The sequence below is a fragment of the Macaca nemestrina genome, chromosome 5 (genome assembly GCF_043159975.1).
Source record: "Macaca nemestrina isolate mMacNem1 chromosome 5, mMacNem.hap1, whole genome shotgun sequence".
In the NCBI taxonomy this organism is placed as follows: Eukaryota; Metazoa; Chordata; class Mammalia; order Primates; family Cercopithecidae; genus Macaca; species Macaca nemestrina.
In genome coordinates this window covers 155868659-155896520 of record NC_092129.1, presented here as the reverse complement: position 1 = coordinate 155896520, position 27862 = coordinate 155868659, and the positions used below count along the sequence as shown (strand labels likewise).

At 39.6% G+C, this 27862-nt stretch overlaps 1 protein-coding gene and 1 long non-coding RNA gene across 9 annotated transcripts in view; one reads left to right on the top strand and one right to left on the bottom strand.

Annotated features, from left to right (window-relative positions):
- Nucleotides 1–1031: 1031 nt before the first annotated feature.
- LOC105491609 (zinc finger and SCAN domain containing 23) lies at nucleotides 1032–27674 on the bottom strand. Of its 6 annotated transcripts, XR_011623908.1 has the most exons (7): nucleotides 27558–27673; nucleotides 20064–20548; nucleotides 19666–19813; nucleotides 18661–19287; nucleotides 7724–9861; nucleotides 6847–7230; nucleotides 1032–3483 (listed from the first exon to the last, which is right to left on the bottom strand). XR_011623908.1 is itself a non-coding variant. In XM_071097430.1 (5 exons), exons 2-4 carry the CDS (start codon nucleotides 20469–20471, stop codon nucleotides 18674–18676), a joined length of 1170 nt encoding a protein of 389 aa, XP_070953531.1. In that variant the 5' UTR covers nucleotides 20472–20548; nucleotides 27558–27674; the 3' UTR covers nucleotides 1032–3483; nucleotides 18661–18673. The 6 variants fall into 6 exon arrangements, 3 of the variants coding, with proteins under 3 accessions (XP_070953531.1, XP_070953529.1, XP_070953528.1); XR_011623906.1 differs by lacking the exon at nucleotides 1032–3483 and having other exon boundaries at nucleotides 7097–7230; nucleotides 7740–9861; nucleotides 27558–27662; XR_011623907.1 differs by lacking the exons at nucleotides 1032–3483; nucleotides 27558–27673 and adding an exon at nucleotides 24264–24661 and having other exon boundaries at nucleotides 7105–7230.
- Nucleotides 6366–27862, top strand: part of LOC139363471 (uncharacterized) — a 48461-nt gene continuing 26964 nt past the window's right edge. Inside the window, exons 1-4 of one of the 3 annotated variants that reach the window (XR_011623909.1) lie at nucleotides 6366–6438; nucleotides 7154–7326; nucleotides 14822–14903; nucleotides 26674–26757. This is a non-coding gene — a long non-coding RNA (uncharacterized lncRNA). Of the gene's footprint in view, nucleotides 6439–7153; nucleotides 7327–14821; nucleotides 14936–15883; nucleotides 16007–26673; nucleotides 26758–27862 lie in introns of those variants that run through there. The other 2 variants (XR_011623910.1, XR_011623911.1) reach the window with 2 other exon arrangements.

Here is a 27862-nt window from a genome sequence, read left to right as displayed (position 1 = left end):
TTATGTCCTTTTCCTAGTGGCATTTCAAACATTTCACTGGCCTTTGTTGACCTCAGCTAAGAGAAAAAGAAATTTTTAGGTGCAATTATAGCCTCAGGCTTATATTCTTATAGGACTTAAAAGGCGGAGTATGAGAAGCTTAGTGCTTCATGAAGGTGGTTCTTATACCAGGGCAACCAACGTCTTCATTCTTACAGTAGAGGGAAAGTAGCTACCTAAGAGCTGGCAGATATCTGTTGGAAGGAGACATTGAAGCGGAGAGAAAGTGGTAAGCAAGTGTTCTAGCCACTCTGTTGAGCAATATGTATCAGCAGTTGGTAATCTCTAGGCCCCAAAGGTACTAAAAGCCCGGGAGCATAAAAAGTATCATGGCTCTCATCTCTACATTCCCAATATCACTGTTAACAATTACAGCAGCTTTTTGGATAAAATGTACATTTTTATAAGCAGAGTTGAAAAACTAATAGCTTGTAGGCACACTGTTGGTCTAAAGTATTTTTTTCAAAAGCTGCGAAGACTAAAAGTAGAAAGAGTATATATAAAAGTCAAATTTGGAAAACATGGCAACACTGGGCATGTGTTCCTACATAATTATCCACTGGATCTGAGGAGCAGTCCCTTTAGCTAGGCCTTGCCCTCTTAGGAAAAATAGCTAACATTAAAAATATGAGTTTCCCTTTAAAAGAGGCCTTCCTTTAATTAGAATATGATCTTTGGCTAGGTTTGTTAAAGGAAAATTAGTCTCATAACTAATACATTTTTACTTACATCACGATTCCTATTAAGGTCCTCATACCTAAGAAGATAACATTTTCTTAATGTTAATTTAAAAAACCTGTTTGTTTGAAGGATCCCTTGTGCTAGAGTTGACTTCAAGTTGTGAAACACTGTATAATTACATAAGTTATTTATTTTTAATTTTTTAATTTTTAATTTTTTGTGGGCACACTGTAGGTATATATATCTATAAGGTACATGAGATGTTTTGCTACTGCATGCAATGTAAAATAAGCACATAATGGAGAATGGGATATCCATAATTTGTTTGTTTATTTTTCGCTTTGTCGCTCAGGCTAGAGTGCAGTGGCACGATCTCGGCTCACTGCAAGCTCTGCTTCCCGGGTTCATGCCATTCTCCTGCCTCAGCCTCCTGAGTAGCTGGTACTACAGGTGCCTGCCACCACGCCCGGCTAATTTTTTAATTTTTTGTATTTTTAGTAGAGATGGGGTTTCACCGTGTTAGCCAGAATGGTCTCAATCTTCTGACCTCGTGATCCGACCGCCTTGGCCTTCCAAAGTGCTGGGATTACAGGCGTGAGCCACCGCGGCCCAGCCAATTTATTTATTTATTTTTAGATACAGGATCTTACTCTGTCACCCAGGCTGGAGTGCAGCAGCACAAATGTAGCTCACTGCAGCCTGTAACTCCTGTACTTAAGCGACCCTCCCACCTCAGCCTTTGAAGTAGCTGGGATTACAGGCATGAGCCACCACATCTGGATACATACGTCATAACTTAATGACTGGCATTAAAATTAATGATGCTTCAAAAATTATTCGTTGATTATTTAAATGATTCAGCAGTAAAACTTAGTAAGCTTTTCTACACTATACTCAAAAGTATAAAAAGATCATTATGTTTATGGTAGCCAAAATGAACAATTAACTTGATCATCTTTCTCCTGCAGTAGAACTCAAAATCAATAAAGAGGATTTTGGCAATTTTCCTGAACCCCTAATAAAATGTATTAATAATAATAATAATAATAAATTAATAAAACTTGTTTTGTTTTCACTTTTTTTGACTCTAGGACTAATTCACTCATTTATCTGCCTGGCCCATAAGCAAAATCTGAGTTTGCTTATTCTCTTCCTCTGAAGACCAGCTTGGGTATCTCCAATGTTTTCCTAATGAAATTAAAATTAACACACCTCAATTAAAAAAAAAAATAAAGATGCAGCTAGGTGCAGTGACTAATACCTATAATACCAGCGCTTTGGGAGGCTGAGGTGAGAGGATTGCTTAAGGCCAGGAGTTCAAGACCAGCCTGGGCAATACAGTGCATCTCCATCTACAAAATGTTTTTAAATTAGCTGGGCATGTTGGCATACACTTGTAGTCCTACCTATTCAAGAGGCTGAGGCAGGAGAACTGCTTGAGCTCAGGAGTCCGAGGTTACAGTGAGCTGTATGATTGTACCACTGCACTGTAGCCTGGGTGACAGAACAAGATCCTGTCTCTAAGACAGAGAGAGGGGAAAAAAAAGCATCTTTCTTGTTTGGAGTCTTGGCTGGGAGCTACATGTTATACATCAGAACTTAGGTAGGAATAGAAGGCCCAAGAATTCACTGTGCTGTCCCTAAAAGAATGCTAAACATGTTTGACTTGACAAATTATCATCACTGCAGCTACATTTAAAATACATTAATGATCTAATATTCTTATTTGTATTTTATGTACAACTTCAGTTTTCACTAAAAAGTATTATTAAACAACAGTCTAAACTTGTGAGAACTGTATTTTGGAAAAACTAATAAAACATCGAAACTGAACTGGTGGTCCACAGGCCACTCTTTGAATCACAAAAGTGTTTTATTTGATTAGCGGTTAGGGGAAAAAGTAAATGGCTTGTTCTGTTAAATGACAGGATTTTGGTGGGGACCATTTTGAAGGGCCAATTCTCATCCAAACCAAGTTCAAGGTCTGGTGGGAAGAAATTCTGCCTTGCCAATTTCAGATGCTGGACACTCACAAAGTCTCAATGTCAGGTGAGGAACTATTATGCAAAGCCTTTTCCATCCATATTTATCAACTTCCTAAGTTCTCTTTTGAATGGATTCTCTGGTGTTGAATAAGGAATGAATGTTAAAGAGAAATTTTACTATACTGATTACACTGAAAGGGTTTCTCTCCAATATGGATTCTGATATGATGAAAAAGCTGAATTCTATGAACTTTACCACACTTGTTACACTGGTAGTAACAAATCTCTCTGGTGTGAAGCCTCTGGTGCTTGTTGAGGACTGACCACTGGCCAACGGCTTTGTTTCACTTATCACATTTATTATAGGGTCTCTCTCCAGTATGGATTTTCTTACGATGAATGAGTCTAGTGTTCGCACTGAAAGCTTTCCCATATTTTTCTCATTTATATATCTAACTCCAGTGTGAATTCTCTTATTTGCATGAAGCCTACACTTCTGAGTAAAGGCTTTCCCATACTTGTTACATTCATAGGAATCCTCACCAGTGTGAATTTCTGATGCTGAATTAGGACAGAGTTCTGAGCAAAAATTACTCCACATTCATCACTGTGGTATTTTCTGGATATTTTCCTAGTCTTTCCTCATACATTTGGACATCTACACAAAGTTCTCAGGAATACTGCCATCAAATCTGACAGTGTTTTCCTGTTGGCATGTTATTTCTTCATTTCTTCTGCTTGGGAAGAACACTCTTATTCTCCATTTTGATCAAATCATCTGAAAGAAGAGACTGAAAATGTCAGCATAATTCACTCATTCACATATACTTTACTCAATCACTTGCTCACGAAATAAGCACTTTTTAGAACTATATGCCAGAAGAAAGAGAAAACAGAAGAAAATGTTTCCCATAAAACAGATATGTAGAGTTTATTACTTAAATTATAATGTGCTATCATTTAAAAAGGAAGGGTTGTGTGTGTATTTGTGTGTATACATACATATGCTTGTATTAAAACAACAAGTAATGAAAAGATAATTCATAAAAGGAGCACAGAAAGGTTACTGATGGGTAAGGGAGGCAATAGGAAGAAAACAAGAATAGAACCTCGAAAATATCTTACTTTGTAGATTTAACATCTAAAACTTTATGTTTTAAATAATTTTAAAAACCACTCTCTGAACATTGAAAAAAATTCAACAAACTGAACTTACGTTTATATCCACTGGTGGCATAACCACATAAAAGAGTAATTATTTCATACGTCCTTAAAGCAGTAATTTTTTTTTTGTATAGCCCAAGTGATATATATCTTAAGGACAAAAAGAATAGAAAACATGTATACACACACACACACGCCACCACTAAGCTATTTACAGTAATCATATTTGTGGGTAATGCTGTGGTTTTTTTATGATGAGGCTATTGTGTATATATTGTGGGACAGCAAGTGAGTAATTATTTGATGTTCTATCATTCCTGGTGCCTTTCAGAATCCTCTAAAAGGAGATACAGATGAAGATAAGAGATTAAGACCCGAAGTAGTAAATGTGAACTAGAACTATCAATGTGAACTCATGATATACATTTTCTTTTAAATTTTTTCCTAACTCTGAGTACTGGAAAGGCCTAGGACCAATTGACTAAGCCATAAGCACTCCTAATGCCCTATTTTTGGTTTTGAAATACCATTTCCCGTTAGGCAGAATCAGAGGTCCTTGGAAAAAGTATTAATTCTAGGACTATGTAAGGAAAACTGTAAGATGGGCTTGGTACATCTTATCACACAGGTCAGCAAGAAAACCATCAAAGATGACTAGGTTCATAAGGATTCACATGCCAAACTGAAAAGGCTTCTACTGCTCAAAGAGGAGATAAATGAGCTTTAGGAAGGATAGTATTATGGATTGAAAAACATCAAATAATGCTTCAATCCACAAGTTCCTAATGATACTATTACTAACAACTGGCCACTGTTTTAAAGGATGATTACAAACTAATTCATTGTTTTGAAAACTGATTTAAAAAGCAAGGTACTGGGGAGTGACTTAACCAATTATCTTGCCTTTCCTAAACAAACCATTGGATAACTAAACAGAAAACCAGGGGAAATGTCTTTTTATATAACTATTCCAGCTTTATTAAATGAAGAAAGGAGGATACAATTAGAATGTCACCATTTTGGGACCCCTAATGGATTATTAGCTATAGGTATTGAGGATCAATAGCTGCTAACACCAAAGAAAAAGAGACAAACAGAAAATATAGGCTTCATATAGAACACACTATCTTGCCAAAATCATTAAATTTACCTGGTCAAAAAAAACTTAAAACTTGATTTTAATCAAGCCTGTACATTACTACAATTTACAGAAAATACAGAGGACAACAGAACATCGTAGACTACAGCACATGATGCAGACAGCAAAACCCATGCTGTGTGCAACTCTACAGGACAAACAACTTCATTTTCTTTAACAAGTGAGTTGTAACAGAAGAGAAAACAGGAGAGGGTACCCATACATTAAAAGAAACTTAGGAGACATATCAACCCATCACAATGTGTTTTCTTCCTTGGATCTTGATTCAGATAAGTTAAAAAACAAAATGAACAAAAAAAAGTTTATGACATCTTTGAGAAAACTAGAAAATTGATATTAAAGAATTACTGTTAATTGTTTAGGTATGAAAATAGTATTATGTTTACATTTTTAAAATTCATACCTTTTACAGCAAATATTGAAACATTTACATTTGAAAGACTATGATATCTCAGATACGCTTTAAAATTATATGTATAAAAAAGCATGGGATATAAGTAGAGTTATAAGTGAAACAAGATGGGCCATAATCTGATAATGGTGAAGCTGGGTGACAGGTTCATGGGGATTTATTAAAAGTAGTACAATTCTACTTTTATATATGCTTAAACTTTTTTCATAGTACAGAGTGAAGAAAAAAAGAAAAAGAAAAGAGTTCATGGCTTTTAGTTGGTAGTATTAAAAAAAAAAAAAACAGAAAAAAGAAGCCATGTGAAAATCCTCTAAGGCCAGTTACAAAATAATTCAATACCCTTGCAGTGAAATGTATATCAGCTACATATAGGTATTATATGTAACTTGAAAAGATATCCATAATGTAATATTAAATTGAAAAACAAGTGGTAAACAATACTTTCAGTATAATGGCATCTTAGCACGTATGCGTGCTTTCCCAGTAAGCATGCACCTACTAAAGTTTTATGTTTCCTACGCTCATTTAAAAAATGTACATTTGAAAATTTATTTATTGCATGTAGCCTTTTAATAGTTTTCTATTGGCTTCAATATAGAAAAACATTCTCCTGTCTTTGGGCTAAGAGGTCTGGGTTAAGGAAGTTGGCAGTATTAGAAGGGAGAAACTGAACCATACAAGGTAACATGAGAGTAGCAGGATTTAAAAACAAAAACAAAAAACAATTTTAAGGCAAAGAAGTGAAGAAAGAAAAGAATCATAATCCAGGTTAAAGTGGTATGCTTAGAGGAACAGGTTAAAAGTGGAATAGGCAATAGAGATTAAATGAAAGGTAGGCAGAGATTTTAATGACGAGGTTCATTTAGAGAAATACAAAAAGACACCAACATTTCCTAACTTCTTCTTTGCTGTCTCCTCCTCAATGTTCTCCTTAATAATGTGAAACTCCCAAGATTCAGAGCTGAATTGACCCTTTACTGGCTGGAGCTAGACTCCAGGTGAGTCCTATGAAGCTGCCAGATACAGTATTTGCCTTGGGACACTATTTGTTGCCTGTAGGAGGGTGGGGAACTGGGGACAATAAGACAGAGTTTAATGAGGATGACATTTGCTGAAAGTTAGAGCTTAAAATCCCATTATTACTGTGGAACACACAATGGGAGGGCAGAAAGCAGTTTTCCTTTATCTGCAAGGGCAGGGACAAACAGACAAAGAGGGAAAAATACACAGGGCCTACAAGTTAAAAAAAAAAAAAAAAAAACTCAACATAGTAGAAAAAAAATAAATAACTCTGGCCAATAACATGTTAGCCATTTTCTCTAACTACCCTAGAGAAGTGATCTCAACTCTCTTATCTCTCTCTGGAGATAATACCTGCTATCTGATAAGACATTTCTTCATTTTACCTTTCCTCCCAGATCATTCGGCTTCCTCTCCAAGTTTAGTACAGATAGCTTCTTCACTATACTCTGGGATGCTCCTATACCCAGGCCTGGAATTCTTCGGCAGGATGGTCAGGATCCGTAGTTCCAAGATGTGCTCCTTGCTGTGTATCACTGGTCTCCACCACTGATGGCAAAGAGCCTGTAGCTGGACCCTTGAGGCCCAAGCAAATACCCATAGTACCCTCTCTGAAGAACTCCTGACCAGAAGCTCCCTTTCTGTGTGGGCTAGATTCTTTAACCATATGACACTTCTTTGGTTCTTCTGCAGTTGGTCTGAATGCATTCCTGGGTGAAACAGCTCAGAAGACTGGCTCAGTGCAGCAGTACATATGCTTCAGGATGATGCTAAGGCATAACACATCATTGTTAAAGAAGATCAACTCCAAACTGGAACATATTTACCTCAGAGGTGAATGGCTATATCAAGGCAATGATTTGAAGGTAAAAAAAAAATTTATGTGAAAGATAAATAAGCAAAAAATGACATAAAATTAACTAAAAGACATTTCAATTACTTCTAGAGTAAAGAATAAGACACTATTAGCTTTCAGATCTAGAAACTTCAGTGAAATATTCAGATGATTAACAAAAACAATAGGTGCAAAAAGTGATGCACACAACTTGGCATGCTTCTATTGCATGTCAGATGGGTCAATTAACATTTACAGGCATACATTGGACATATTGCAGATTTGGTTCTAGACCACTGCAAAAAAGCAAATATTGCAATAAAGTGAGTTATACAATTTTTTTGCCTTTCCAGTGCATATAAAAGTTATGTTTACACTACATGACAGTCTATTAAGTGTGCAGTAGCATGTCTAAAAAATGCACATACCTTAATTAAAAGATACTTTATTGCTAAAAAATGCAGAACTCTTCAGTGAGTCATAATCTTTTTGAGGCTGCAGGGTCTTGCCTCGATGTCTGCTGACTCATGGCTGATCAGGGTGATAACTGCTGAAAGCTCGGGTGGCTGTGGCAATTTCTTAAAACATGAGACACTGAGGTTTGCTGCATCAATTGATTCTTCCTTTCATGAACTATTTCTCTGTGATATGCAATGCTGTTTAATAGCATTTTACCCACAGAACTCTCAAAATTAGAGTCAATCCTCTCAAACTCTGCCACTGCTTTATCAATTAAGTTTATGTGACATTCTAAATTCTTTGCTATTATTTCAACAATTTCACAGCATCTTCCCCAGGAGTAGATTTAATCTCAAGAAACCACTTTCTTTACTCATCCATAAGAAGTAACTTCTCATCCATTCAAATTTTATCATAAGAATGCAGCAATTCTGTCACATCTTCCGAGAAGACGAGACAAGAGAACTACACTTCTAGTTCTCTTGCTATTTCCTCTATATCTACAGTTATTTCCTCCACTGAAGTCTTGAACCTGTTAAAGTCATCCATGAGGATGGGAATCAACTTCTTCCAAACTCCTGTTCACGATGATATTTTGATCTCCTCCCGTGAATCACAAATGTTCTTAATAGCATCTAGAATGTGAATCCTCTCCAGAAGGTTTTCAATTCACTTTGCCCAGATCCATCAGAGGAATCACTATCTATGGTAGCTATACCCTTACAAAATGTATTTCTTAAATAATAAGACTTGAAAGTTGCAATTACTCCTTGATCTGTGGGCTGTGGAATGGTTAGCTGTGTTAGGCATGAAAACAATATTAACCCTTTTGCACATCTCCCTCAGAGCTCTTCAGTAACTTGGTGCATTGTCAATGAGCAGTAATATTTTGAAAGGAATCTTTTTTTTTTGAGCAGTAGGTCTCAACAGTGGACTTAAAATATTCAGTAAACCATGTTGTAAATAAATGTGCTATCATCCAGGCTTTGTTATTCCATTTTTAGAGCACAGGCAGAGTAGATTTAGCATGATTCTTTTTGTTTGTTTGGGGCAGGTTCTTTCTCTATTACCCAGGCTGGAGTGCAGTGGTGCAATCGTGGCTCACTGCAACCTCTGCCTCCCAGGCTCAAGCAATCCACCCACTTTAGCTTCCCTAGTAGGTGGGAGCAAAGGTGTGTGCCACCACACCTAGTTAATTTTTGTTTTTTTTGTTTTTTGTAGAGACAGGGTTTTTCCATGTTGCCCAGGCTGGTCTCAAACTCCTGGGCTCAGCAATCCTCCTGACTTGGTCTCCCAGTGTGCTAGGATTACAGCATGCCCAGCTAGCATGATCCTTAAGGACTCTAGGATTTTCAGCTTAGTAAATGAGCATTGGCTTCAACTTCAAGTCACCAACTCCACTAGCTCCTATCAAGAAAGTCAGACTGTCCTTTGAAGCCAGGCACTGACTTCTCTCTAGTTATGGAAGTCCAAGATGGTATATTCTTCCAATATAAAGTGTTTCATCTACATTAAAAATCTGTTCTTTAGTATAGCTACCTTCATCCACTATCTTAGCTAGGTTTTCTGAATAACTTCCTGCAGTGTCTACATCAACATTTGCTGCTTCACTTTGCACAGTTATGTTGTGGAGACAGCTTCTTTCCTTAAATCTCATGAACCAACCTCTGCTAGCTTCTAACTTTTCTTCTGCAGCTTCCTCATCTCTCAGCCATCATAGAATTGAAGAGAGTTAGGATCCTGCTGTGGATTACGCTGTGGCTCAACGGCATGTTGTGGCTGGTTTGATCTTTCCAGATCACTCAAACTTGCTCCATATCAGCAATAAAGCTGTTTTGCTTTCTTATCACTGTGTTCAGTGGAGTGGCTTTAACTTCCTTCAAGAACTTTTCCTTTGCATTCACAACTGGCTGTTTGGTACAAGAGGCCTAGCTTTCAACCTATCTCAGCTTTCAACATGTCTTCCTCACTAAGCTTAATCATTTCTAACTTTTGATTTAAAGAGAGAGATGTGAGACTCTTCCTTTCACTTGAACACTGAGATGCCACTGTAGTGTTATTAACTGGTTTCATTTTGACACTGTTGTGTCTCAGGGAATAGGGAGGCCTGAGGAGAGAGAAATGGGGGAATGGTTGGTTGGTGGAAGAGTCACAACACACACCACATTTATCTTTTAAGTTAGGCATCTTAAATGGGTGTGGTTAGTGGTGCCCCAAAACAATTGCAAATTACATCAAAGATCACTGATCACAGATCACCATAATAGATATAATAATAATTTTAAATTTTGAAATACTCAATTACCAAAATGTGACACAGAAACACGAAGTGTGCACATGATGTTGGAAAAATGGTGTTGACAGACTTGCTTGATGCAGGGTTGCCACAAACTTTCAATCTGTAGAAAACACAGTATCTGTGAAGTGCAGTAAAGCAAAGTGCAAGTAAAATGACGAATACCTGTATAAATCAACTTCTCTGTGCCAAGGATTGTGCTAGATGATTTCAAAAGTTTGTTTGTTTGCTTCAGACAGAATTTTTCTCTCATTGCCCAGGCTGGAATGCAGTGGCGCTATCTCGGCTTACTGCAACCTCTGCCTCGCAGGTTCAAGCAATCCTCCTGACTCAGCCACCCAAGTAGCTGAGATTACAGGCATGTGCCACCATGCTCAGCTAATTTTGTATTTTAGTAGAGATGGGGTTTCATGTTGGTCAGGCTGGTCTCAAACTCCTGACCTCAGGTGATCCACCCACCTTGGCCTCCCAAAGTGCTGGGATTACAGGCGTGAGCCACTGTGCCTGACCCAAAAGTATTTTTAATTTTAGAATAGTGTGCATGCCAGTCAGGGGACCTCATATCTGACTTATTGGTCCCAAGTTAATTAAACAAGGCCCCCTTGGTACACAAACCCAGTGGGTATTTTTCAGTCCTTTTCCTACCAGATGCCCCTGCAGCACCTAACACTGCTAACCTACTCCCAATTTTCTGAGAAATACTATATACTCTTCTGGTTGTTTTTCCATAAGTTGGTTTTTGTAGTGTTTAGCCTAATGCTTGGCACTCAGGAAGAACAGTTATGCATTGCTTAATCACATGGTTATGTTCTAAGAAATGTGTCTTTAGGCGATTTCATCATTGTGAGAATATCATAGACTGTACTTCCACAAACCTAGATGGTAGAGCCTACTATACACCTAGGCTATAGTGTATAACCTAATGCTCCTAGGCTACAAACCTGTACAGCATGTTACTGTACTGAATACTGTAGGTAGCTATAACACAAAGCCAAGTATTTGTATATGTAAACATATCTAAACACAGAAAAGGTACAGTAAAAATATGTTATTATAATCTTATGGAACTATTATTGTACATGTGGTCTGCTGTTGACTGAAACATTGCTATGTGGCACATACCTGTTAAATATGTTTCTAATGACTATTATTTAGTCTATTTCGTGGCTCTTATTCTGCCTATCAAAAATGTCTAGTATCAAGCTGGGCACGGTGGCTCACGCTTGTAATCTCAACACTTTGGGAGGCTGAGGCGGGCAGATCACCTGAGGTCAGGAGTTCGAGACCAGCCTCACAACATGGAGAAACCCCATCTCTACTAAAAATACAAAATTAGCCAGGTGTGGTGGCGCATGCCTGTAATCCTAGCTATTTGGGAGGCTGACGCAGGCAAATTGCTTGAACCCAGGAGGCGGAGGTTGCGGTGAGCCAAGGTTGAGCCATTGCACTCCTGCGTGGGCAACAAGAGCAAAATTCCGTCAAAAAACAAAAACAAAAACAAAAAAAGTCTAGTATCCTAATTTGAAATCCAGCCTTATTCTCATCCCATATTCATTCTGGGCAATCTCAACCATTCTATGACATCAGCTTTCACCTGAAAAGTCCTAAACCTGATTCACTCATCCCAATCTTTCTTTGGAGCTCCAGGCCTTTACAGTCCAGTGGTGCATTAGACCCTTTCAGTTTTATGTCTTACAAGCATCTTCAACTCACCACCAAAAATTCATCATTTTCCCCTTGTGACCAATTTATTCTCCAATATTAGCCATCTCTTATAAAATTGTGCCACACTTACCGAATAATTTAATCCAAACCTGCCTATTTATCCCTGGCTACATTTATTTTATTTAAAAAATACTTATATAATACTTAGTGTGTGACAGGCAGTGCTCTCAATACCTTTTCTTTCTCAATTTCATCAGTCTAATTAGTTATCAGGTCTAGTTAAATCTGTAATCTGTAACACAGTTCCACTTGGTACCTTCTTTATTTCTATAGCCAGTGACTGACTTACTTTCACCAACTTATGGTTTTGGTTCTTTCTTTAACAACTGCACGTCTCTAGTCTCTCTTGCTTTCAGTTTTGCCCTCTTCCAATTCATTCACCACATCACTTCTAGAATATTTCTAGAAAGCTAGTAAGATTACATTACTCCTCTTCTTAAATCTAGACAGAGCATGTAACTGCCCAGCTACTGTGCATTGCCACAGTTTACTGCATGCTTCAAACGGCTTATAGGAGTACCAGCATACTGATCTCTTCAGCTACCGGGGTGGCCAGGAAGGCTGATGTCCTTAGCCTAGTCTCTTCTGCTTAGCAGTGTGCCTACAAATTTTCTTTATGTGCTGTGACATTAAGAAAATGGAAAAGCACACTGCTCTATAAACTTTAAATTCCTCAGCATATTTCAGTTATTCTCTACTCTCTTTGCCCCACCTCTGCCACTCTTGTTGCCCAGGCTGGAATGCACCCACCATTTACTTGCAGTTTTCTGAAATGGTTTTCTGATCCCTCCTTCACATACTATAACGATCCCTCAAGTGCCATTTCCTCTTTGCTATCCAACTTCTCATAGTCCACAGAGACAGCTCTGCTATTGCCTACTCAGGGAAACCATCTTTAATGTTCTACCTCCAGAGTCCCTATGTACGAAGTTTATTTTCCTCAAGACAACATGTCTTTCCCATTACACTATACAGTAAGAAATGCCTTTTATCTGGCTTATTCCCATTTTTGCAACATAAAGCCTAGGCCATTATGTGGCATTCAATAAATGCTCGCTTGAATGTGTTAACCTCTGAATGTTTTCTTACCCAGAGAAATTCACGTACCACTTCCCTTTGTTTTGCAGAATTGTGGGGATCATGTCAAGTATTTTTCTTTAAGTATTAAGCCTTTACAGATATACAATATCGTAATCATTAGTATAGGGGATTTTTATGAAAACTGAAAAAACTGTTCAGGTTAAAACGGCCGTAGGATTCAGAAAACGTATACGGAAGCCAGCTCTTGGCCGGGAGGACCTTTCGGCTGATGGATTCTGGTGAGGCCTCCTTGCTGGTAAGTCTGTGCCCCCATCTGAGAAGGGGATGATCCATACAGACCCAGCTCTGTACAGCGCTTTGTTCAGTTTTCTGCATCTCTGAAATGTCTGGGGGAGCTGACTACAAAACACAAAATCCTGATCCTGAGGGATCTACGTAAAAGAGCAAGCCCTGGAAAAGGGGGCAACAGCACCCCCTCCAAGTACCATGATCTCTGGATCGCTGAGAAAGTATAGTGCATCTTGCATGAGTAGAAAGGACTAGCACACTGCCTACACACACAGTCCCGGGATACTGAAAACTGAACACTTCACTAGGGGAAAGGAAATACTTTGTCCGCAACGCACAGGATACCGGAAGAACGTCCATGTTTCAACGCACTTCGGCCGGCTCCTCTGCCCACCTCTCTAGGAATCTTGGAGGACCCATCAATCTCAGTGGTTCATTTGTGCACACCACCTGGCTCACCTTTGTGAGCGCAAAAGCCGCCTCAAAAAGGCTCAGGGGGACAAGGGTCGTAACATCTTGTGTCCAGCAGCCACTCAGTCTGGGCTGACTTCTCTCTCTCCCCTGCTGAAGACACCTGGCTGCTCACACTGGATCCTGCCCTGTCCTCCCTTCCCTAAGTCCCTGGTCCTCCGGGTCTCAGGCATCAGGGTCTTTCCTCTATCCTCAGGGAGATTCCTCAATCGGCCCCAACGAGCACCTTAGAGCCCAACCAAGCTCCTGGGATGGCTGATGGGGAGGTCTAGGCACGGGCACACTCAGAGCTCCTCCCACAGCACTGGTCATGTCTCTCAGAAGATAAAGGGCTTTCCAAACAAAAAAAATCAACCAACCAACTCTGGGTCTGGTATTATCAGTACCACACAAATTGTCCAGTTACCTTCACTCTGCCCCCAAGGGTCAAATGCAATAATCAACACCCACCTGAGGAAAGTGGCAACAAGAGGGGAAGATGTTGGTTTGCTCTCCATTGTTTTAAACCAGTTTAAATAAACTCGTCCCCACGAGTAACTTAACCACTAGCAAGTTTGGGGCTTATAGATCCCTGACTATATACCCCTCTACAATGAATTAGCAGAAGTCAGGGGTGATGAGGGAGGCCACCGCCATCTCCACCCCTGCACCTGCAGTCAATGATCTTTTTTTTTTTTTTTTTTTTTTTGAGACGGAGTCTTGCTCTGTCACCCAGGCTGGAGTGCAGTGGCCGGATCTCAGCTCACTGCAAGCTCCGCCTCCCGGGTTTACACCGTTCTCCTGCCTCAGCCTCCCGAGTAGCTGGGACTACAGGCGCCCGCCACCTCGCCCGGCTAGTTTTTTGTATTTTTTAGTAGAGACGGGGTTTCACCGTGTTAGCCGGGATCGTCTCTCGATCTCCTGGCCTCGTGATCCGCCCGTCTCGGCCTCCCAAAGTGCTGGGATTACAGGCTTGAGCCACCGCGCCCGGCCGCAGTCAATGATCTTGAGGCAATTGCTGAATAGCTATGAAGATCTATTAACACACTTAAGGCAGGTCAGCTGTCTTTGGTACCATCAAGTGGCAAGAGGACTCCTCTCCACAGCCAACAAATGATGTGGAGTGAATGTGATAAATTATGAAACTACTTGGTACAGTATCTGCCCCCTTCCCCTTCACCCAACTACCTGCTTAAAATGGCTCACTGTTTGCCTTAACAGTGCAAGCTTCTGATCCAATACTCTATCTTCTCACTTTCTTCTACAGTATAAGGTTGAACACTGTACTCTATCGGTCCCTATACCACTGAAACACTCCTGTGCTTCCAGGACGTCGTCCATCTTGTCTGGTAAACCATTCACTCTAATAGTTTCATCTTAGGTAACTAGCTATGTTAACAATGGGTTTGTCTTAATTGGGGGTGGGGTGGAGGGCCCTCTGTTTTGTTTGTGCAGACATATCATCCCATCCTTTCTTTCCTAATCCAATAGATTACTGGGGGTTACCTTAGGCTAGGTGGCTACACCTAAGTCTCCAACAGCCTTTTCGTATATATTCTGCCTTAGCTTTCATGACAGAACATTGTAATCTTTCTGATTCTCTGTCTCTTCTATCTCCTTGGTTGAAAAAAATATTGCCTATTGCAAACGTTATTAGTATGGGGACCATACCTCCTGATTTATACTTGTTGTCTTGGCATAATTATTAACAGCACTCCTTTTCATTTTCAAGTGTCCCAGATTGGACAATCAATTACATAGTTACCTTATGTGTGTGGACCACTAATATGCTAATTAGATATAGATTCTCAGGCTCTGCCTCAGAAACTGATTCAGGGGTGGGGCTCAGAAAACTGCAGTTCAAACAAACAACCCAGGTGATGCTAGTGCAGGTATCATCAAGAAATAATGCTTTCAACACTGCCCAATGGCAGCTGACATAGAAAATTGGGGATAGGTTCAAAGAGATCTAAAAATCACAGTGGTTTCTAGACTATGCTTTTCTCCCTATCCTCCATTTTATGGAAAGTAATAAAAAGTGTGAGGAGTAAAAGGCAGTGAGATTATTTTCGCTGCTTAAGACAACAATATCTAAAAACTTGAACCAGTTGATAAATGAGAGATTTCTAATAATTATTATGAAGATGAAGCATGTTTCTTGGCAACACTCTGTCTCTGCATCTAGCTTTTTATTTTTCCTTTGGTCACCATTTTTCGCCCAATCTAGAGTTTTAGCATCTAATTTTACCTTCTGTCTGATTCTTTTTTATGTTCTCATATTTTGTTCTTTTTTCTTTCCAACCCACTTTGTTGTTGCTCTTGTTTTCAGATGCCTACAATGGGTCTCAGGGCTCCAAGTGTAAGTGTCTATGAAACCACATGTAATTCACAATGATCTCTGTTCATAATTGGTTTCCTTTACAAAATTTTTAAGGCAATAAAAGATGGAAAGATTACTACAAGTGCTTAAGCACTCTGGACTTCACTTTTCTCATTATCTTAAATGGAGAGGCATTTAAGATATTTATAAACTCAGAATAGTATAGAATCTCTATTACATCACTTTGTGGAATACATATTTACTTGAGAAGCTGATTTTACTTCAAATTTGGGTCTACTATATTTTTCTTAACTTCACTTAATAATCTGTAGCTGGCCGGGCGCAGTGGCTCACGCCTGTAATCCCAGCACTTTGGGAGGCCCAGGCGGGCGGATCACGAGGTCAGGAGATCGAGACCATCCTGGCTAACACGGTGAAACCCCGTCTCTACTAAAAATACGAAAAATTAGCTGGGCGTGGTGGCGGGCACCTGTAGTCCCAGCTACTCAGGAGGCTGAGGCGGGAGAATGGCATGAACCCGGGAGGCAGAGCTTCAGTGAGCCTAGATCGTGCCACCGCACTCCAGCCTGGGCGACAGAGCGAGACTCCGCCTCAAAAAAACGAAAAATAATAATAATAATAATAATAAATAATCTGTAGCTATTTCTCTTGGAAATAATTTAACCTCAAGACACAATAAAAAATACTCTTGAGGAAGTATAAGATTTTTTATAATACCCACAATTAGCCTTAAGGAGTGACACAAGCAATTTGAAATGTCAGGTGGAAGAATATGTGATAGAACCAAATACACTAAACTGAAAAATACCACCCATCACTTCTCCATTTATCTGTAGAAGAAATATGTGCAATTCTGGTTGCCCATGCCTTGTTTCCTAGCTCATATGAAAACTGTTAGCTTTTGAACAGAAGGAACTTAACTTGGACTAAACTGGGGAGAAGAAACAGAATATGTAACATTTTAAAATAGTGAGTTTTTTCATCTATAGGAGTTTGTTAAATAAACTATGGAGTATGAACAAATAAAATTCTATTCACTTATAAAAAGAATGAAGAAGTTCTATGTTATGATGTGGACATCTCTAAAGATTATATTCTTTCATGAAAACAGCAAGGTATTAGAAGAGTATAAATAATATGCCGTCTTCCTGAATAATGGAAGAAATAACATTATACATTAGTATTTGCCTATATTTACATAAAGAAACACTGAAAGATACATAAGAAACTAGTACTATGGCTACTTAGGAAAGTAGACCTTTTGTATTATTTTGATTTTTGAACCAGTTGAAGAATGAATCTTTTTAAAAAGTCCTACTAAGTAAATTAAATTTTAAAAGTTAAAAATAATAATTACAAACATAAATAAAATGCTTCCAATGAGGAATAAGTGAGAAGAGACTTTCCTGGATTCCAGTGTAAATTAAATAGAGGAGTTGTGCATTTATTGAAACATATAAATGGGCGGGTTTGTTGAGCAACTTCAATGACTTATAAATCCTATAAATTCCATATAGTTGTAATTTTTATTTGGTGATATAAAAAATATATAAACACCCAGTGGCTTAATAGAAACAGTGTTACACTAGGAACTAGGAGACAGGGTTCTAGTTACAGCTCTGCTTTTAAGTGGCTCTATGATCTTAGTTACTTCCCAGAACTTCCTTTTCTCTTATCTGTCAAATAAGAGCAAACAGAAATGATCTCGAAGGTCCCTTAGAGTGATTCTGTTATTCTTAAGTTACTTGCTATGTATTGGGTATTTGGGTGTATTCCAAACCAGATTGTTTTCACCATAGGTTTTCCATTTCTTTGTCTCCTGGACCTTGTATAAAGCTTTGTAAAGAGTTACTAAGTCAATGTTAAGGGAAAGAAATTTTTTTATGTATGACCTTGGTGGTAATCAATAGTAAATGCTGAAAAATGTGGAGGTTATAAAAACAATCAACATGAAAGAGTGATCATACTTCTTCTCTTCAATCTTGAATATGTTTCAAATTTTCCATACAAAATATTGAATAAAGGAGAAAAAGGCAAAAACAAAAAATGCTCATTATATGTTACTGGAAAAATACATAGGCCTATATTTTCCAATAAAAAATCTGAAGCGATATATCAGATTTTTAGCTAAGTTTCTTAGCCTCTGCATAAATTTAAAATCATGAGCAATATTTGTTACAAAGAGCCACTGAGCTGCGAATAACACATGGCTGCTTCAATTCCTTGGTTCCTAAAGGTTAACTTACTAAAAAATCTACAGAAATCCAACTTACTATAAATCTACATTTATATAGGAGGATTCATCTGCTCCTTTTTGTAGGTTAAAAAGCAAATTATCATATTTTATGTGAATGAAGTCAGGAAACCTATATTATGAATTTTATTACAATTATTTTTAAATTAATTTTTAAATACTCAGTGAACTCCCTTTGAGATTATTTTGTACTCAGCCTACATAGAATTATTTTAAACTTTTTTTTTAAAGTTTTTAAAAACTAGGATGAAGAAGTTTTCCTGAAATATACTTAGAAAACTTCTTGCACAGATGTGTGTGAAACTAGGTCTACAGCATACATGATGAAATTAACACAAGAGGCAACATTCAGTATCGTAAAGCTGTAGATGTCACTGATCAGAGAACTTGGCAGATGTATTTAAGATATTATGCTTCTCTGTATAAAATAAGGGAATTTTTACTGGCTTTCCCTTGAACTCTCTATGCTAGAGGACATAGCAGGGACAAAGTGAGAAATACTTTTCCCTACCTGTTTCAAGGAGCTAGCTTGATTCAGCCACAGGGTGGACTTTCCGATGCTGGATTAGGTTGCAATGGTAAATGAAGTTCTTGCCACATTCTTCACATTCATAAGGTCTCTCTCCAGTGTGAATTCTCTGATGCTTAATGAGGACTGAACGTCGACTAAAACTCTTATTGCACTGATTGCACTGGTAAGGTTTCTCCCCAGTGTGAATTCTGAGGTGATGGAAAAGCCCGGCATTCTGGCTGAAGGCTTTGCCACAAACACTGCACTGGTAGCGCTTCTCCCCAGTGTGGAGTCTCTGGTGCTGGAATAGGCCTGACCGCTGGCTGAAGGCCCGCCCACACTCGTCACATTCATAAGGCTTCTCACCTGTGTGTGTTCTCTGGTGCTCAATAAGGATGGAATTCTGGGTGAAGCTTTTTCCACATTCATTACAGATATAGGGTCTCTCCACTGAAGAGCTCACCCTTTGCTTTTCCAATCTGCCCTCGTGGTCACAGATAGCTCCATACTCAGGCATCTGAGTAATATTACCATTCAGTTTTCCAGGAACTTGTACAAGAGATTTCACTTCCTGAGAAATCTCCCTCTTTGGGGCTAACTCCACATTCCAAGTCCCAGCCTTGCCATCTAAAATAATAATAACATGAAAGATAACATGAAGTATGAGAGATAACAGATTACCTTTCCAAAGACAAAAGAAAAAAAGTGGCCAGGCAAATGGGTGGAAGGGGACAAGTAGCCACTTTTTCTGTTTATTTTTCCACTCAATCTATTATACCCAGACCTCAGGGAAAAGATGCACTGTATTATAACTGCTTACTTATTGTCTGCCTCTCCCACTAGACTGTAAACTTCATGAGAGCGGGGATCACATCTACCTTGTTTATCACCGTATCCCTGGTACCTGACACAGTGTCTGGCATATAGCAGACACTAAATAAATGTGTTGAATTCATAAATATTCAGGGAATGAGGTAGGCTCCCTGAGGAAATTCTAATCCTCACCAATCTCCTGAACTGGGCACACCTCTCGCAAATTATACCGAAGTTGCTCTTCCAAGGTTTGGAATTGGTCATTTGATGACTCCTGAGCTGCTCCTGGAGTTGCCTTCTCCTTTACAAACTCTTCCTGTTCATGAGCATGGCTCAGGACCTGGTGGAAATCAAGGACAGTTGGGAACCAAATATCAGAGAGAACATGGCAAGAAGGCCTTCTCAGGGCCTCTGGATAGAAAAGAAGGACCAAGAAGCTGGCAAAGAAAAAAACAGAGGCAGACAGATTAAAAGCCCACAGAAGATCAAGTCTGGCATAAAAAAAAATCCTCCTCCTCTACCTTTTCTTGTTGCACTGAAACCTCATACTTGTTTTTACAGGTACAAACCCTGTTCTGCCATCTTCTCACCTGCTCTCCTGGTTCATCCAGCTCTCTCTCCAAATCCTCCAGCACAGTCACTGCCTCCTCTCCACTCACAGGACGGTGCTCTCTGACCCAGGCCTGGAGCTCCTCGGGCAGGATACTCAGGAACTGCTCCAGCACCAGCAGCTCTAGGATCTGCTCCTTGGTGTGCATCTCTGGTCTCAGCCACTGATGGCAGAGCTCCTGGAGTCTTCGAAGAGCCTCCCGGGGCCCAGGGGTCTCCTGATAGCAGAACTGTCTGAAGCGTCTACGAAAGATCTCTCTGGTATGAGGGTTATTTCTTGACAGGCCTGATTCTGGCCCACAGGAATGTTCCTCCTCTTCCTCCTTTACCTTCACTGCCAGAAGTCGTTCCTGCATCTCTGCAGTCTGAAGGGTCAAGGTTATGGCCATCAAAGGTTTAACTATTCAGAAAAAGAATCTATTCTTGATAATTCTCCCTTGATCTTTTCTTCTGGAAACCCCGAGATCTAGACAATTATTTGCAAAGAAAAAAATATAAAAATGCAGAAAACCTCAGGACAAGGAAGGACTGGAATATTTACACTAAAATCAGTCACTCTGTGTCATGAAGGAACACCGAAACATGATTAATGATAGATACTTTAGAAATACGAATCCAGATAATACAGGAAGAAAAACAGAAACGGAACAAAAACTCCTACAATTTTCTGAAGGAAGGTACTGTTTCAATCATCCTGACTGGAACAGCTCAAATCAGCTTGAGCATATTGGGTTTCCATTTGAATAACAAGATACTAAATTCGGGGTAAATTTTAGCTATATGAAGGTAAAAAAGCACTTTGGGCCCAAGTGGTCACAGATGACACCAAGAATCAAGAAGAAAAGGGAAATAAATGGAGGATGGAGGGAAAGTAAAGATGATAAAACAAGTAAGAATTCTAAGAAATGCACTTAGAGAGACGAGGCAGAGTCCCTCCAGCCATAGGAGGTATGGAGGAGGGAGATCTAGGTTTAAAATGTGGAAGGTCTTGGACTGAGACATCATCCTGCAGGTATTCCCTCCAGAGTCTTGGGCTTCATGTTTTGAGCCTTGGTCTCTTCAATCTATAAAACAGGAATTCTAAAACCAACACTGCCTATCTTTCTAGGTTGATACAAAGATAAAACGAGGATAATGAACACAAAGAAGTTGGCTACTTAGTAAACTCCAAAGTGGTAACACTGTTGTTATTTTTCTTATGTTATTGTAAGATTAAATGAATATCCCTAGTGGTTTAAGGCTAAGGCAAAAGAATCAGAAAGTAGTTGACTGCAGTGATCTAGGCTCAGAGATATTAAAATGATGGAAATACTGGTTCCAGTACTTTAAAACAGGAGTAGAATTTGACCTTTTTCTCGCCCTTTAATTTCCTGGAAACTTTTTCTCTTTGAAGCTACTTGAAGGTGGGGAGGGGGCAATTTTATGTAAAATAAAATTACTGCTAATAAAAAGACAAATGTCTATGACTCCTGAGGTCAGGAGTTCGAGAACAGCCTGACCAACATGACAAAACCCCGTCTCTACTAAAAAATACACAAATTAGCTGGGCGTGGTGGCACACCTGTAATCCCAGCTACTCAGGAGGCTGAGGCTGGAGAATTGCTTGAACCCGGGAGGCAGAGGTTCCAGTGGGCCAAGATCATACCACTGCACTCTAGCCTGGGCGACGGAGTGAGACTCCGTCTCAAAAAAACAAAAACAAAAGCAAACAAACTTATAAGCAATCTTAACCAGGATAGCAATTAATGAAGACAATTTTCTGAAAGAAAAACAGTTAGATGACCCAGTGATTCCTAAGCACCATTTTCGAGCACAGACTTTCAAACTTTTTTGACCAGGACTCTTATTAAGATATATTTTATATTATAACCCAGAACACACATGCACATGTATATAAGTGTATGTTTGTGCATTTATGAGATACACAAATAACTAAAATAATAGTTTCACAAAACACTATGTATCCTTGCTTTATATAGTGACATACAATTATTTTTAAACCTATTTCATTAAAAGACAAAACAAAAAAGCCTGAGAACATATTTCGTGGGTTATAAAATCTATGTGGTGGGTTGTGACACACCACATAGATTTTATGACCCACAAATGAATAATAACCTGTAGAATAAAATATTTGTTTTAATTTTAAGTAAAATTATTGTAATCCATTGCAAAAATAACCCTACACTATTCTGTTTGTTGTTTTTTGTTTTTGTTTTTTTAAGGAAGAGTCTTGCTCTTTTGCCCAGGCTGGAGTACAGTGGCGCAATCTCAGCTCACTGCAACCTCCGCCTCCTAGGTTCAAGCAATTCTCCTGCCTCAGCCTCCTGAGTAGCTAGGATTACAGGTGCCCGCTACCATGCCAGGCTAATTTTTGTATTTTTAGTAGAGACAGGGTTGTACCATATTGGCCAGGCTGGTCTCGAACTCCTGACCTCAGATGATCCACCCGCCTTGGCCTCCCAAAGTGCTGGGATTACAGGCATGAGCCACCGCGCCCAGCAACCCTACATTATTCTTAGGTGTTGACATGCATTGTGAAATTAAATAACTAAGAATAGGGTATTTTATTAGTCTGTTCTTATGCTGCTACTAAAGACATACCCAAGACTGGGTAATTTATAAAGGAAAGAGGTTTAATTGACCCACAGTTTAGCATGGCTGGGGAGGCCTCAGGAAACTTACAATCATGGTGGAAGGGGAAGCAAACATGTCCTTCTTTGCATTCAGCAGCAGGAAAAGTGCCAAGCAAAAGGGGGAAAAGCCCCTTATAAAACCATCAGATCTCATGAGAACTCACTATCACCAGAACAGAACATGAAGGTACCTGCCCCCATAATTAAATCATCTCCCACCAGGTCCCTCCCATGACACATGGGGATTATGAGAAATTGGGAACTATAATTCAAGATGAGATTTGGGTGGGGACACAGCCAAACCATATGAGGTATTTAAATTACAAGTGAACACTGATCACATTGCAACCAGAAGAAAAATTAGATTCATATTGTGATTACTGGTTATATTTATCAAAGGGGAAAAAAACTACTGGCATGGGACAGCATCCTTCTGGATAACCTGCACACATAATCCCCTCTATAAAGTTCTGGCATCTTTGGTTTGGTTACCTTCTGTAATCACTACCCCAGGAAGTGTACAGAGGATTTTTTTTCCTCTAAAGACAGAATCCTCAAATTCGTGTTTTCCTCCACTTTTTTTTTTTTTTTCTGAGACGAAATTTCACCCTGTCGCCCAGGCTGGAGTGCAACAGCATGATCTCAGCTCACTGCCTCCCAGGTTCAAATGATTCTCCTGCCTCAGCCTCCCGAGTAGCTGCGATTACAGGCACCCACCACCACGCCTAGTTAATTTTTGTATTTTTTTAGTAGAGACGGGGCTTCACCATGTTGGCCAGGCTGGTCTCAGACTCCTGACCTCGTGATCTTCCTGCCTCAGCCTCCCAAAATGCTGGGATTACAGGTGTGAGTCACTGCGCCCAGCCTTCCTCCACTTTTCTTGGTGCTGACTCACCACCACTGTGACTACCATATTATCTTTTTCTGTCATAACTTTTCATATACCACTCATTCACTTAGCAGATATTTATTCAGAGCCTACCAGCAAATATATATTCAGAGCCTACCATATTCCATGTACTGTTCTAGGCACTGGGGATACAGCTGCAATTATAACAAAGTCCCTAGTCTCATGGAATTTACATCCTAATAACAATAATAGCAGACATTTATAGTGCTTTCAACATGCCAGGTAGTGTTACAGATGCTTTATATATATTAACCCATTTAATCCTCAAAACAACCATGAATAAGGTGCTATTATTGCCCCCATATCACAGATGAGAAAACTGAGATATGAAAAGTTTAAGTTACTAGTCCAAAGTTCAAGTCAGTTATAGATAGTAAGCAGTGAAGCTGCAATTCAAACCCAACAAATCTGACTTCAGAACTTACAGTCTCCAGTGCTACAACACTAACTTCTGTTGGGGAAAAGAGGGGCCAGGATGAGGAAAAGGGGTCACAGGAAACAGATAATTATTAAGTATTTGTGAAGTAGTGATAAATGCTATAGAGAAAATAAAGGTAAGGAGATAGAGTAAGGGGAAAGAAAGGTTGCTATTTTATAGTCAGGGAAGGCCTTGATAAGGCAATGGTTGAACAAACCTGAAGGAAGTGAGGAGCAAGTCACATGGCTATCTGGAGAAAGACTGTTCCATGCAAAGGGAACTGCAAGTGCAAATTTGTGCAGATGGGAACACACCTGGATTCTTCAAGTAATAGCTAGTTGAACAATGACTGGAGCAAAGAAAACAAAAGGGAAATTGACAGGAGATAAAGCAGGGAGCTTGGGAACTGATCATGAAAGGCAGTGGTAAGGGCTCTAGCTTGTACTCAATGAAATTTGGAAACCATTGGGGATTTTTGAGCCAAGCAGTAACAAAATTTTACTTACATTTAAAACAAAAGCATAACTCTAGCTGCTGTGTCAATGACCTTGGGGTTAAGTGGAGGCAGAGAGGGATGCTATGACAATCATCCAGGGAAGAGATCATCATGGCCTGAAACACGGTCTGCTGAATTTGTTCTAGGGTAAGAAAGTTTTGTGGTACAAATATCAAATAGCTAAATTCAGAATATGTACTCACATTACTCAATAAACATACCATGGATTCAAAGGATGAAACAGCCACTCATGCTTTCTTGTTTTTTTCAATCTTCTAGGGTCCGAAAAATGTCTTTTTCTTATTTACCACCTGTGCCACTTGGTTTCAAGTCAAAGTTTTTCTATTCAAAGACAATGCAGCTGAATCTTAGAACTCTGCCCAGAAAAATTCATTTCTGGGATGTAGTGTTTCAAATCTTTACACAGTTTCCCAAATATAAATTTCCCTATTTTCTCTGTATACTCTGGGTTCATTTTTGCTTTCATTCACCTGATTTTGCTTTTATCTGCTGGCCTTAATGCCCAGATCCTTGCACCAGCATACCTGAGTTCTTTGAACCCAGTGTCTCCAAAAGGCTTCCCCAGTTTTTTGTAATCCTGCCCTCCTGGTCACAAACATAGAGTTCCTAATCTTCCATTCAGGATCACAACCTCAATGTATATGCCACGTATATAATTAGTATAATAAATCTTACCTTAAAAAATGCATCTGCATTTTAAAGTTGTTCCTCCTAGAGCCTCAGCAAGCTCAACACCCCCAAATCTACCATCATCCTCATGGAAGGATTATCTTTAACAAGGATAGGCACGTAGGTGAAGACTAAGCAGCACATAATACAAACGTGCCTTTATCATCATACATCCCATGACCCTCACCTCCACTGACACCATCTATGGCTCCTCACTAATTGGATGAATTCCCAAACTCTCAAGCACAGTTTAAAACCAGTCAGACCTTTAGCTTCTGTTGTCTGGCTCCACTCTTGGTTTCCTCTATTCCACAAGCAAAAACTCTCACCTCCAGTCAGGTTTTTCTCTTCACTATTCTAATCAGGCGTTTCTCATCCCTGTGCCATGAGCTTGGTCTTGCCTTCTTCCCTTATTCAAACTCTACCCAATCTCTGCAGCTTGATTCAAATCTCACATCCTCTCTGAAGTCTTCTTTATCCATTTCAGCTCACCCTGTTCCTCCTGCCCGCTCACATGTCATGTACTGTATGAGTCCCACCTTTCACCCTCAGTCACGATTTACCTTGTACTATTACTTCTCTTCAGAACCATTTTTTAAAATCCAAAAAGTAGAGAGGAATATAGAATTCTTTCACCAAGTTCTACTACCCTGAAATAAACAGTCTTAAAGACTGGAATGTGTCCTTTTCTATGCATTTGCAATCGTATATACACATGTACACATGTGCACACATAGAGTTGATATAAGCCCATATATTTTATTTACCTTAGATAAGCAGAAGGTAGTATGAGGTAGTAGAGAACACAGGCAGATCTGGTTGTTTATTCTTTTTTATTTTTTATGTTTTTGAGACAGAGTCTTGCTCTTTTTGCCCAGGCAGGAGTGCAGTGGTGCGATCTCGGCTCACTTGCAACCTCTGCCTCCCAGGTTCAAGCAATCCTCCTGCCTCAGCCTCCGGACTAACTGGGATTACAGGCACCTACCACCACTCCTGGCTTATTGTTTCATTTTTAGTAGGATGGAGTTTCACCATATTGGTCAAGCTGGTCTCCAACTCCTGACCTCAGGTAATCCGCCCACCTCGGCCTCCCAAAGTGCTGGGATTACCATCTGTGAATTTTAACACAGTGATCTTGGGCAAGTTACCTGATTTTCTAAGCCTCAAGCTCATATATGAAATGAGGTCAAAAACTACCTTGCCAACTTGTTGAGAATATTAAATGAGATAATGCATAGAAAGTGTTTTTGCACAAAGCCTGGCATATAAACATGCAAATTAATCTTTTAATGACATAATGTACAATTTTGATACAATGGTGGTTTAATTAATAGTTGCTACTTTCCCTTAGGGCCAAGACTGTAATCTTTTTCTATTGCTCAAAGAACAAGATGGGTAGGCGAAACATGTACACAAACCAATAAAATGGCTGTTTCATCAGGTTTGCAGAAACACTGTGAAAGATGGATGTCTTCAGATACATTCTCTCCAATCAAATCCTAACTAGAAGCCCAGGACTATTGAGGTACAAAAGAAAGACGGGATTCAAATGAGCGAAGTAACTTCCCGGGTTATAGCTGTAAAGCTAATACAGGAACAGAGTGGAGTTAGCATAGCAAAGGTTTTAAGAAAATGGACTCTGGAGCCAAATTTCCTGTATTTGAATCCTGCCTACACCCCTTACTAGCTCTATGACCTTAGGCAAATTACTTCATTTTCTTCTTGTATGTTAATTTTAAAAAGGGGCGGGACAGGGAGGTGGGGTGTAGTCTACATAATAACAGTGCCTATCTGTTAAGAGTTATGAGAAGCAGATATTTGGAAAGTGCTTAGAACAGTGCTGGGCTGGTACATAGTAGATGCTATTTATTCTTCTAAAAAATTAGATAGCAGCAAGAGCCTTTATACTATGTGAATTAGACTAAGAAAGGCTGTGGCATATTTTAAAACTATCCCTGCTTATTCTTTAAAATAAGTCCACAGTAGAGAATAAGACATCGGAAAATACAAACATTTCTTCATATCCGAATCTATTCGGATCCTAAGATACAGATAGGGAAAGTTCAGAGTGCCATCAGTACAGGGCAGACAGGTTGAAGAGCTCAGGAATAGACATGGGGTGGGGGAAAGGGGTAGGCGCAACGACGCTGACTTTTGGTTAACAAGGCCCTTCCAGGCTGCGGAGCAACATCCTCTGCCCTCATCTGCCCGGCCCATCTCTGGCCAAGAAGCCCCTGCCGCCAGATCCCCACACCCAGTCCAGGTCGCAGCGCACAGACCAGCCCTTCCGAAGCCCCTCAGCGGTAGCCCGACTCCAAAGCTCACCGAGGCATCCGTGAAAGGAGATGCCACCTAGCGCAGATCATACCGGCTCTGAATCCTTGACAACCGCAGTCCAAAGAATGATAAACCACAAAGGCCGGAAATGCGTCACCGCGGCCGGCTCCCCGCAGAACTGTGGTTCTGGCTGTGTTCCTTCTAGGAAGGCCGGAGGTTTCCACACCTCTGTGGTCGTCACGCTGAATCCCGTCTGTAGTCTTAGTGAGATGCTAGGTGGCACATTGTCTTCCAGGGGGCAATATAATAACGGCCAACATAGTGTTTTAACACGTATTAATTCATTTACTCCG

Coding starts and splice junctions, on each gene's coding strand:
- LOC105491609 (XM_071097430.1), bottom strand. CDS start 20,471: ATGGCCATAACCTTGACCCTTCAGACTGCAGAGATGCAGGAACGACTT. Junction 19,814..20,063: donor TGGATGAACCAGGAGAGCAG/GTGAGAAGATGG, acceptor GATTTCCACCAG/GTCCTGAGCCATGCTCATGA. Junction 19,288..19,665: donor GTGCCCAGTTCAGGAGATTG/GTGAGGATTAGA, acceptor TTATTATTTTAG/ATGGCAAGGCTGGGACTTGG.